The sequence below is a fragment of the Oryctolagus cuniculus genome, chromosome 1, assembly GCF_051225735.1.
Source record: "Oryctolagus cuniculus isolate XC-2025 breed Fujian yellow rabbit chromosome 1, ASM5122573v1, whole genome shotgun sequence".
Classification (NCBI taxonomy): Eukaryota; Metazoa; Chordata; class Mammalia; order Lagomorpha; family Leporidae; genus Oryctolagus; species Oryctolagus cuniculus.
Window position 1 is genome coordinate 115,910,419 of NC_142867.1, and position 12,300 is coordinate 115,922,718.

Sequence of the window (12,300 nt, forward strand, 5' to 3'; positions counted from 1 at the left end):
ACTTCCTGCCGCTCACTTCTCCAGAACATGTTTCACACTGGCTCAGAACTGAGGTTGCTCAAACACAGGTCAGTAATGTCACCTCCCCCACAAAAAAACCCAAAACCAATAGGAATGCATCTCTTTGTTTAAGAAGAAAATGTAAACTTCAGTAATACTCACTGCGATCTGACCCTCAGGTTTATCCAGACTCAATTCCTAGTGCCGTGACTTATCTTCAAAAACTCTCCGTGAGTTTTCATTCCTCAATATCTTTACTTAACGCTGTTGATGCCTTCTTCTGCCTTCCTAATTAAATCCACGCTTTTGTTCTAAAATGCCAGTCCCTCAGTAGGACCTGTCTAGACCACCTCTTTCACTCTTTTTAAAATTTATCAGCATGAGTGTAGACTTCAGAAGGTTCCGGGGCAGGCACTTGGCCCAGAAGTGAAGATGCTGCCTGGGACACCCACTCATAGCTAAGTGCCTGCATTCAAATCCTGGCTTCATTCCCAACCCCAGCTTCCAGGGAGTGTGCTACCCTGCAGGCGGCAGGTGACGGCTCAAGTACTTGAGTCGCTGCCACCCACCCATGTAGGAGACCTGGATGAAGTGCCTGGCTCCTAACTGTGATCTGGCCCATCTCCACCATTGTGGGCACTTGGGGACTGAACCAAAGAATGGGAGTGAGCTCTCTGCCTTCCTCTCTGGTTTTCTGCCTTTCAAATGAAATAAATAAATGTTAAGAATGGAATTAAAATGGAATTAAAAGATAAAGTTTATTTTGGTGCAAAAATGTTTGAAATCCGTTCATCTTTTTTTCACAAACATACACTTCCATGAACCTTCCGAAGACCTTGTCTAGGCATGGATTTCAAATTTCGGGGGGGAGAGAGGTGTCCCAAACTAAATTTGTCTTTAATTCCTTTTCCATGAACTTCCGGAAGTGCCCTCGTATTTTTACTCAAACCTGATTTTCACTTATATTTTACACTTAATTAATTCTTCCTGCTAGATAGTGAGCTCTGACGCACAGATCTCATCTTACTTATCCGGCTCTAGCTGCAGTCCTTGCTTACCTAGTAGCCCTACACAGAGCTTTAGTTTAACTGCTACTTGGAGAATTCAACTGAATGGAAAATCAACATGAGGGGCTGGTGCTATGGCATAGTGGGTAAAGCTGCTTACTGCAGTGCCGACATCCCATATGGGCCCTGCTTTGAATCCCGGCTGCTCCACTTCCAATCCAGCTCCCTGTTAGTGAGCCTGAGAAAGCATCAGAAGATGGCCCAAGTCCTTGGGCCCCTGCACCCACGTGGGAGATCCCAGTGAAGCTCCTGGTTCCTCGCTTTGGCCTAGCCCAGCCCTAGCTGTTGTGGCCATTTGGGGGGTGAACCAGCAGATGGAAGATCTCTCTCTCTCTCTCTGCAATTCTGACTTTCAAATAAATAAATAAATCTTTTTTAAAAATAAAAAAAAATCAACACGAAAGGTCCCGTTTCCTAACAAGGGTACTAGAAAGGAAACATGATTAGACATAACAGACAGTCATTTATAGTTACTTTTTGCCATGTCTGTTCTACGTGCCCAACACAATGTTGATACAGGTGTGCTGGGAGGGAGATGCACATATGAGGAAACTGGGCACAGAGAAGTTAAATGATTTATCTGAAAGCAAACTGATTGTAAGTGGTGGAAGAGGTCTAAAGTTCAGATGGCCTGACTTTGGTCTGTGCAGTAAATCACTGTTTGAAGGCTGCTAGGATTTCATGATGCTTCCGAGAAAAACAGCTGAATACCCAGAGCACGCACCTGCTTTCCTTGGGATGGAAAGCCAAAGAGGTGACCTCAGGAAGTCTCTTCCAGCCCTGGTTTGCATGAAGACTGACCTTGTAAGATGCAGAGGACAAGAGATTATGTCTGTCTGTGCCTTGGTATCTGGGTGTGAAGAACAGGGGCAGCCAAATGTTGTTGTGCAAAACATTCCTTGACTCCTAAGCCTCTTGATGAGCAATGAAACCAGGGAGGCTTATCTGGTGATAGTCCTCCTGCTAAGGTGACGTCATGGCTTACCCTGGCTCCTGCGCAGGCTAGCAGGAGCAAGCCTCTGCCGACCTTGTGCATTCCCTGTGGCTGACAGCATACCCCAGGGCTCTGTTCTTGGGAACCGAGTCTCCATCAGAGTCTCCAAGCATTTTCCTTGGAAGGAGATGATGGACGTGGTGGCTGGTGAACGGTGGTTTTATTTAGGTTGTGTTTAGCCAGCATTGGCCTCTTACTCCACCTCCTCTTGTTCCGCACAGATTCTGTGCAATTTCCTCTGACCCCTTTCTTAAGCAGTGAGCTCCGCCCTGGGGAAGTCGAAGAGAGGATTAGTGAAAGGAACAGAAGCAGACACCACGGGGAGAGCTCTCAGTTGTCCTCTCCAATTCTTTCTCCAGTCCCCGGGCCCCCACCCCTGGGAGCCCCCTCATGACCACCCTTAGTGAGTGGTCTTTATATTTTCAAGCAGTGAAAGCTGATTGTCCCAGGTTGATGTTTTGCATGCAGTGACCAATGTGCCTAGAGCCAGTAGTGAGTTAATACAGAAGGACTCTGAGGCATGAACAAATGGCTTTTATTTTAGAGAGAATCTGGGCCCTGGAGACCCACAGTCGTAGATGGGGGACTGGGCCTTTAAGAGATGATCTCTTTCCTGCTGCTGCCTCTAACTAGGCTCCAGTTACCTCTCAAGAAAGCCACTCGCTAACCACACTTGGTCATGCATTCCAGTCCCTACCCTGCCTTACCCTTGGTAAATGTTTGTCATGTACCCTGAGCCCCCCACATTGTGCTCTCCACAAACTCATTTCTTCCTGCTTGCTGCAGAAAGAGAGCTGGACAGTAATGCCCAGCCGCTGCTCTCCCAGCACCGTCCACATTCCCTTCCGTATTCCCAGCTTTCCTGAGCACCACACGCTCCACCTTGTGGACGTCCAGTGTGGGTTTCTTTCCTGTGTCCGTGACCCATGGGCGTTGACCATTCTGAAGGTCTCGTGTGGGAGAGGGACTCAGTGTCTGAGCCTTGAGGGCATGGGTTGTCTGGCTTGGGGCATCAGTGTAAGAAGGGGGACTCCTGTGTTCTCGGGAGGTGCCCGCCCTTGGCCTTCTGGGGCAGGTGGGATGGCAGGTCTGTGGGTGCCTGTGTGTTCCCCCTAACGCTCGTGGATGTGCACCCAGGAGAATCTAGCATTGAAACTGCCATTTCCCCCTGATGTTCCCGCGTGGAAGTTGTGGCTGAAGAATGGACTGGGTAGTTTACGGGGCTCCAGAAGTAATAGACAGGTGCTGGGTGTCTTATATCTGTAGGAAAGGAGAGCCTGTCCGGCCAAGAATAAACAACAGTTGCCTGGTAACTTGAGCTCCTTTCATTTAAAGTCAGAGGCCCCATAGGCTGGGGGAGGGCGTGGGCTGTTCTGGCCCCAACCTGTCTGGGGGCCACCAGAGGTGAGATCAGTTTCCCCCAGAGAAGTGTGGAGCCTAAGAGCCCAGTATGGGAGAGAGGAATTAGGGGCAGGGGGAGACTTGGGGAATGGATGCCCTGAACCACATTCTGACGGGGATTGTGGAATCTTTGACGCCAGCTGCTTTAGGGGATTGTTGTTCTGCCAGTGGGGCTTCCATTTCCCAGCCTGTGAAATAACAGGTGGACCTAAACTGTTACATGTGATTTCAGGGTGGATCCAAAGCAAGCCAGGGCTAGTAAGTAACATTCTGGTGTTCCAGGGGGCCTGTTTTCCAGGGCCAATACATAAGGGGAGACTCCAGTGGCTTCCAAATAGTCTGGCCTTATCAGCTGTTAGTCATTATCATTTTATCTACGGCCTTGGATAAATGACTGCCTCTCTGTGTCTTGCTTTCATCAATTATAAAATGAGGGTAATGACATGTTCCACCTTGCTCCTAGCTGAAAGTGCAGAAAGGCATGTGAAAGCCCCTTTAAAAAGTGTAAAGGGCCCTGTAGAAATAAAAAGCACCGGATGCTGGAGAGAATCAGGGGGAGGAGAAACTTGGTTCTTCCCTCAAGGGCAGTCGGACTCACAGCTGTACAGGGTTCGGTGTTTCCAAGCAGGGCCTGTTCTTCCTGTACTTACGGTACCAGGGCAACCAGAAACCCGGAGGGAGCTGGGAGTGTGTGCTTTGAGTAGGGTTTTAAGGGATGAAAAGTTAGCAGTGCAGGTGGGAGTAAGGGAGGACAGGGTTAGGGACACGAGGTGCCCTGGGTGTGTGCTTCCCAACCAGGTGAGACCATTTCAGATCTAGTTGGGAGGTTTGTCCTCAGGCCAGGTAAAACGTAGGCGGTCCCTCTCAACCCCTGCCCTGCCTCAGGTTTACATTACATCTCCTAGGGTTTCAGGTCCAGAATCTGTGGCAGGTGGGAAAATGGCTGAAGCGTGTGGGGGAAGGAGGCAGTGGCTTTTCTTCCTTTTGAGTGTATGCATGTAAATTCACAGTGCCCAGGATAAACTTCAAGTGGGCTTCCCCCGCTGTTGACCCTTTGTCCAAAATACTCATGGAATCTTCCTTGCCCTCCAAATGAATGGCAATGTCCCACCTTCCCTTCTCCCCATAAACTCACCTGAGACCCCCGTCTCCAACTCCAGCAGCCCACCTGACACCCGGTTCCTTGCCCTGGGAAGTTATCAGACCTCCTGCACAGTCCTCATCCATGAAGGAGATCCAAGGCACAGATCAAAGCCCATGGGACCTTGGCTTTGCTCTGGTTGCTGAGGTTTGGAGTGACAGCCAGCCTGCCCAGCATCCTGGAGCCGGAAGAGGTGCCCTGCCCCTCACCAGACTTCACACCTGATGGAGAAGGACTCTCCTTTCTGTGCTATGTCCGGGAGTTAAAATAGAGTGACACCGAACCGTTCCTAAGAGAGCCAGTGCCGGATGTGAGGAGTCAGAAACTGGGGCCGCTGTTGCAGACTTGTTCACGGGCGGGCCTGGCCCTGGCTCTTTGGACACAGGATCTCCTTAAGTCTCTGGGCCTCTGGGAGGTGATGCAATCTCAGGATGCCTTGAGCTCCTCCAGCTGGGTCACTGCAGGGCACGATGGACCCACGGCCAGCTGTCAGCCTTGCTGTCTTGGATATATTTTCTTGCCGTGAATTCTTGTGGTCTTTAGGGATGCAATTTTTTTTTTCTCTTCACATCCCTTGGGACTCTTGTGAAATGTGGTCCTCATCGTGGCACAGAAACTGGGCATCAGCTCCCAAATGCAAACTGGACTCGCAGAAAGGGGCAGGGAAGAGCGGTGACTCAGACTGTGGACTCTGCGGTGTATTTGTTGGGGCTCCTCATGGCCTTTTGGATAGCTGCTTAGTGAAGAGACTGACGCTCTGAGCAGAGGAGGGAGCAGCGTGGGCGCTGTGGCCCCTGCTGTAGGAGCTAGGCTGGTTAGCCGGGGCCCTAGCACCTGCGGAGTGTTCAACAAGGGGGCATCGGATCCAGGGCTGCTCTCTATAGGAGGCAACACCTGAGTCTATAGAGAGTGAGTGGCTCGGCACATCCTGGCACACCATCAGGCCTGACCTAGACTAGTCTGTCCAGGTCCCCTGACATGGAGATACACTGGAGTGTGTGTGACCCAGTCCGTGCTCCCAAGCAGCATGAAGCAGAACGGAATCTCTCTGGGGCCCTGCTGGATGCATGCCTTGCAGGTGCTCCCTCTCCTCTAACTTCCTTGCTTGCTTGGGAGCAGCGGGGGGCCCCACCCATGTTCCTTCTGGGTCCTGTGTGTTATGTGTCTCTCAGATCCCACTGTCTGTCCATCCTTGGTATGTCACGTCTGGCGTCCTCAGGCCGTGCTACACGACTGTCCTCTCTTCTAACTTTGTTCATTTTGGAAGCAGCCTCCAGAAACCTCACTTCCTCCCAGTGACAGTCCCCAGTCCTCCCGCACCCCGCGCGTCGCTCAAACACAGCCCCTTTCTTAGGAGAAGCGATTCAGCCGCAAAGCCCCCTCACTCTTGTATCTTGGGTGGCCTGAGAGAATGGGGACTGAATTCATTGCTTCACCCCCCTCCCTAGCCCCCGCTCCCAGGAAAAAGCGGGGAGTTGTTGGGCTAACGAGAGCTGCTGGCCAATCGCTGCTCTGAGAAAGTTTGGTGTGCGCTGCTCTTTGCCTAGGCTGATTGGAGCAGCGCCGCTGGAGGCCGAGCCGCTGCCGAGGTCCTCCGTGTACAGTTACACCGCCGCCGCTGTCTGTGCGTGCCCTTTCGGGATAGGCACCCCAGCCCCCTGCTCCTCCTCCTGTTTGGTTTTTATCCAGTGTCTCGCTTCCTCTCTCTCCCTCTCTCTCTTTCTCTCCCTTTCTCTCCCTCCTACCACTGCCTCTTCCTCCTGCTCTCTGCCTCCCTGCAGCGCCAAGCCGGCTCCCCGACCTGATCTGCCGAACGCAAACCGCTGAGAGTTTGCTGCGCCGCCCCCCTGGGGCCCCGGGCCGCCGACTCCCTCTCAGGCAAAGACGCAAGCGAGCGAGCGAGCGAGCGCAGCGGAAGAAAAACAAGCGGGCGCGCAAGGGGAGCCCCAGGAGGGCGGCCGAGTGGCTGGCAGGCGACTCCCGCCGCGTCCGGGTCGCCTCACCTCGGAGGACGCGCGCTCCGAAAAGTTAGACTCCCGGCGGCGGCGGCGGCGCGCCGCGTCCCCTCCTTGTCCCCTTCCTCGCGCGGCGCTCCAGGAAAAGAACTTGCTCTTCGGGCCGCTCGAGTAGCGAGCGATTGCAGCCGTGAGCGGGGACCGTGTGCGGCGGGCCAGGGGTTGGGGAGCGGCGAGCCGGAGACGCGGACGAGCGCGGCTGCTGGCCGAGGGCGCGCGGAGGCACCGAGCCCCCATGCCGGCTGCCAACATGATGGAGAACCTGCAGCTGCCCGCCCTGCAGGTGCCCGAGGCGCAGGGCGCGCCGGAGGGCAGCCCGGTGTGGTCCAGCTCGTCGACCCCCACACTCCGCCGCCGGCGTTTCAAGATGCGCCGAATGAAGAACGTGCAGGAGCAGAGCTTGGAGGCCGGGCTGACCCAGGACTTGCCCGGCGTGCTGGCCCCTGGCAAGGAGTTCCTGCAGCTGCCGTCCATCGAGATCACGCCCTCCAGCGACGAGGACACCCCGTGGTCCAACTGCTCCACACCCAGCGCTTCCCCGCGCCGCAAACGCTTCCTCCTCCGCAAGTGGCTGAGGGTCAGGGAGCGGAAGGAGTGCAGTGAAAGCAGGTAGGTTCCTGTTCCGCCCCGGCCTCTTCCCTTGCCTCCCGCCGCTCCCCAGAGCCGCCAGGGCCCCAGGGCATCCTGGTGGAAACCTTCCAGAGCGCTGCGCGCGCGCGGCGCCAGGGTTAGTGATCCCTTCGCTTCCACGCCTGTGCCACCTTCCTGCGCGGCGCCAGGGTGAGGGCCTCGTGCTAGATGCTACGAGACATGGGCTTCACACAGCGTGCCATCTGGCTTGAACCTCGCAGCCAAGCGAACAGTAAAAATGGTAGCAGTTAGTGGGCCGCTATGTGGAGCGCTCCAGGTAGCTCCACATCTCGTCTTCCCAGGAGCTCGCTCTCGGAGGTAGGTACTGCTGTGATTGCCATCTTACAGTTAGAGCTAGCCAGAGAAGGGGGAAGGGGATTCAGTGGCTTCTTCACTTGGATTTGGATTTCCAAACTCCAATTTTTATTATTTTGCGTTTGACCACACCAGGTTGTTTTAACTGGCCCATACTGGTAGAGCTGGAGTGTTCGTGTTGAGTGAGTCACACCGTCACACCACTGTGGTTTGTGCCAGCTGCTTTCTCGATAGGTAATTGTGGCATCTAGGTAGTGGGAAAGTTGGAACTTCCCTGTAGAACCGATGTAGAAAGCCGTGAGGCAGTGCTCTCCAGCCTTGGTCAGGAGAGGTGCTGCCAGGGGTTGTGTCTGAGCCAAGCTTGTTCCCTGGTAGAGGCTGGGGAATCCTCATTCATTGATACCATGTACTCTGCCCATTCACATGTAATATTTATTTGTTTTGTAACTTCTTATTCATTCATTGATATCAAAGGAAGGTAGATGGGAAGTTTGAGGGTGGAGGAAATTGCTCTTTTTATAAATATTTCGGATTTATGAGAGAGAGAGATTGAGAGAGACAGCTCCCATCTACTGGATCACTCCCCAGATGCCCACAGTGACTTGGGACTCAAGCCCGGACTTGGGACTCAACCCAGGTCTCCCACGTGGGTGCCGTGGACCCAATCATTGGAGCCATCACTGTTGCCTCCCAGGGTCTAATTGGCAGGAAGCTGGAGTCAGAAACCAGAACCAGGAATCAACTGAATCCAGGTACTTTCTTTTCAAGAGTAATTTATTTATTTGAAAAATCAGTGTGTGTGTTGGGGGGGGGGGGGTGGGGAAGGAGAGGTATCTTCCATCCACTGGTTTACTCCCCAGATGGCCAGGGCTGGGCCATGCCAAAGCCAGCATCCAGGAACTTCTTCTGGGTCTCCCACATGGGTAGTAGGGGCCTAAGTACTTGGCTGTCTTCCACTGCTGTTCCCAGGCACATGAACTTGGAGCTTGAATCCAAATACTTTGATATGAGATGCTGGAGTCCTAACCAGTGTCTTTATCACTAGGCCAAATGCCTGCCTCCCACACCCCCAATTATTTTTAGATCATAGAGCCCTGTCTTTTAATTCGAAGTTTGTGTTCTTGTGTAGGGTAACTGAATCGCTGTCCACTTTCCTGGGGACTCCTCCCAATCTGTTCAGTTTCATTCATTTCAGTAAACAAGTGTTTATTGAATGTCCTGTGAACTCAGTCTGGTACCAGCTAGCGGCGATGATGCTGGAGATGATGCGGCGTGATGGTGCACGGGCTGAGTAGGGGGAGGGATGTGGCGGGGCAGAGGAGGATGGGGCACTTGTGTAAGAGTTAAAGGCATGTGAGTGTCACTCACACTGAGTGGGGAGCATTGGAAGGCATAGCCTGTGCTGTGTAGTAGAGAAGAGGAGAACCCTGGAGACATGGAGGAGGAGGCTCAAACCTTGCCAGTACAGGTAGGTAGTAGAAAACAAGAGTAGTATGAGGCTGGGTGCATGAGACCAGGTACGAGGGAAAATATGGGGAAAGGTAAAAGAAACAGGGTGCTGTTGTCTTGGTGGGGGGGTATTGAAGATCGAGAAAGGGTTAGGCAGAAGTTGTCTGAGCCTTTCGGGGTGTGTGTGTGTGTGTGTGTGTGTGAGCTTTTCTTGGCTGTAACGAGCTCTCAAGAGAAGTTGCTGAGGAAGGAAGAAGGGTCACTGCATCTCCTGGTTGTGGAGGTTTGCAGTTTGAGATGCGTGGGGGTGCCACTGGTCTAGTGTGTGGTGGCTGGCAGTGGCACAGTGTGTGTGTGTGGAGGGGGTGGGTAGAGGGAGGATCACCTGGCAAGCCAGAAAGCGGAGAGAGAGCCTGGGAGCGCGCTGGTCCTCCGTGCGGTCTCTCCTTTTACAGAGTCACCATGAGTCCATCATGAGGGCATCACTCCAGTGGCTTAACGCAATCTAAGCCCTTTCCAGGACACCCCAGCTTCAGACCCCATAATTTAATGAAGTCCCATCCTTAATCCCTTAACATAAGACTCTGGGAATCAAACCCTTAAAATCTGGGCCTTTGAGGGACTCCAAGCTGTCATCAAATCATAGCTTTCTGCTCCTGGCCCCCAAAGGTTCATGTGCACCTCACGGGGTTTCTCTTTTCTGTTTGCAGTGACTGCGTATGGTGCTCCCTGCAGGTGCAGATGGAGTACTTTGTTCTCTGCCATTAAAAAGAAAAACTTAAACATTTGAGAAGGACGGAGCCAGAGATGTAGATACAGATAGACAGACAGACAGAACTCCCATCTGCTGGTGCACTTCTCAAATGCCCACAATGACCAGAGACTGGGAATGAAATCCAAGGCAGCCACATGGGTGGTAGAGACCCAGGTATCTGAGCCATCGCTACTGCCTCCCAGGGTGTGCATTAGTAGGAAGCTGGACTCAAGAGCGAGAGCTGGGAATTGAACCCAGGCACCCACATCTGAGATGTGGGTGAACTAATCACCTGGCTAAATGCCTGCCCCTGTTCTCAGGCTGTGTGTGTGTGCATGTGTGCACCTTAGGGACAACAGTTCTGTTGTGGTGCCTCACCCTGCTGCCTTTTCTACAGAGTAGAAGGAAATGGAGCAAGTTTGGTGGAAGCTAATTTGGAACTAAAATCATTTGTGATCACTTTTCAGCTTTCTCCTGCAGTGTGAAAGACCCTAAAATAGACCTTGCTGTAACTTTGAGATTCTACCATGGATACAGAGGACAAAAAAATATATGGGGGGAAAAGTCGTGTGTTCCTGGCTGAGATTGAGATTAGATTAAGCAAGATTATATTTAAGAAAGGTGTTCCTGGTTTTGAGAACTGTTTTTGTTGAGTGGGGGGGATTTTCACCACCTTGCTATAGTTTAAGGCTTTTTTCTTAAACGGTGGTTGGTTGCATTAAAAGAATATTTGTATTCAGTTATCCCTTGGTATGCGTGGGGATTGGTTCCAGGGCCTCACCTGACACCAGAAATCTGTAGATGCTCAAGTCAGAGTTACACAGAGAGAAGGAGAGGCAGAGGGAGAGAAAGAGTGAGAGAGAGAGGTCTTCCATCTACAGGTTCACTCCCCAGTTGGCCACAATGGCCGGAGCTGTGTCGATCCAAAGCCAGGAGCCAGGAGCTTCTTCTGTGTCTCCCATGTGGGTGCAGAGGCCCAAGCACTTGGGCCATCTTCTACTGCTTTCCCAGGCCACAGCAGAGAGCTGGATCAGAAGTGGAGCAGCTGGGACTTGAACCGGCACCCATCTGGGATGCTGGCACTGCAGGCAGTGGCTTCACCCGCTATGCTACAGTGCTGGCCCTTCCTCCCATTACTTTAAATAATCTCTAGATTACTTATAATACCTAATATAATGTAAATGCAGTGTTAACCATCATTATACTGTGGTGGTTAGAAAATAATAAAAAAAAAAAACAGCTGTACCAATTTAGTCCTGGTGCAAATTTTTTCCCAAGTATTTTATTTTTCATTCTTCTTTTTAAAGATTTACTTATTTATTTTGAAAGATTTACAGTGAGAGATAGAGGGAGATCCTCTATCTGCTTGTTCACTCCCTAGATGGCTACAAAATGGGCAGGGCTGCACCAGGCCAAAGCCAGAAGCAAGGAGCTTCTTCCAGGTCTCCCACATGGGTGCAAGGGCCCAAGCCGTTGGGCCAATTTCCACTGATTTCCCAGGCGCATTAGCCGGGAGCTGGCTTGGAAGTAGAGCAACCAGGTCTGAAACCGGTGCCCATATGGGAAGCCAGTGTTGCAGGAGGTGGCTTAACTCACTACGTCAAAACACTGGTCCCCCAAGTGTTTTTATTTGTGGCTGTAGAATCCGTGGATATGGAGGCCAACTGTATGGATAGAAAAAGGATTCCATAGACTTGATTCAAACCCAGTTTTGTCTGACTTAAATCTTTACTCTCAACCACTGTTATACTGCCTCTTGCTGGAAGCTATGTGGATTGTCTAAAACAGAGCACTTGAAAATGAAGGGCATCCCATGGAAACAAAGGACACAGACAAGTAAAGTAGATACTTAAGGATACCCATCAGGATTGCCTGAGAAGGAATTGCCATTTAGAGGCAATACAGGGCAAAGAACACTTGCCTTAAAGTCTGGAGACCCAGGTTTGCATTTCACTCTGTCATTGACTATGAATCCTTGGACACCTCTTGGCCTGCCTCAGTTTCACTTCCAGAATCTGGGGAAAGGGCTCTCTGTGGGGCTGGTGCTGTGGCGCAGCGGGTTAAAGCACCGCCTACAGCGCCGGCATCCCATATGGGCACTGGTTCGAGTCCCAGCTGTTCCACTTCCGATCCAGCTCCTTGCTAATGTGCCTGGGAAAGAAAAGCCCTTGGGCCCCTGAACCCACGTGAGATTCCTGGAAGAAGCTCTTGGCTCCTGGCTTCAGGCTGGCACAGCCCCGGCCACTGCAGCTATTTGGGGAGTGAATGAGCAGGTGGAAGAACTCTGTTTTTGTCTCTTCTGTCTTTCTCTAACTCTGACTTTCAAATAATAATAAATCTTCAAAAAGGAAGGAAGAGAGGGAGGAAGGGCTCTCTGTGGGCCAAAGGGAAGGCTCTAGGGCAGTGCATGTGACGATGTTTTGTGAACTTCCTGCTGCTGCTGCAGAGTGAAGCTGTTGCAGTGTCCTGTGCAGCTCACACAGGGAGCGTGTGTGTGTGTGTGGCTCACCATGAGGCTACAGGCTCAGGTGTTC

At 52.1% G+C, this 12,300-nt stretch overlaps 1 protein-coding gene and 1 long non-coding RNA gene across 14 annotated transcripts in view; one reads left to right on the top strand and one right to left on the bottom strand.

Annotated features, from left to right (window-relative positions):
- Positions 1-12,300, top strand: part of GRAMD1B (GRAM domain containing 1B) — a 274,580-nt gene that overhangs the window by 73,983 nt on the left and 188,297 nt on the right. For 5 of the 13 annotated variants that reach the window (XM_089334918.1, XM_089334923.1, XM_089334930.1 and 2 more), the window contains exon 2: positions 6,385-7,227. The exons of 4 other annotated variants lie outside the window; for them this stretch is intronic. In XM_089334918.1, the coding sequence (XP_089191044.1) occupies positions 6,854-7,227 (374 nt within the window). In that variant the 5' untranslated portion in view covers positions 6,385-6,853. Of the gene's footprint in view, positions 1-6,153; positions 7,567-12,300 lie in introns of those variants that run through there. 4 more of the 13 variants (XM_070047497.2, XM_002708329.6, XM_089335015.1 and 1 more) reach the window with 3 other exon arrangements.
- On the bottom strand, positions 162-5,959 carry LOC149128567 (uncharacterized). Its single transcript, XR_016235531.1, has 2 exons — positions 4,598-5,959; positions 162-2,330 (listed from the first exon to the last, which is right to left on the bottom strand). It is a non-coding gene; the product is annotated as an uncharacterized LOC149128567 (long non-coding RNA).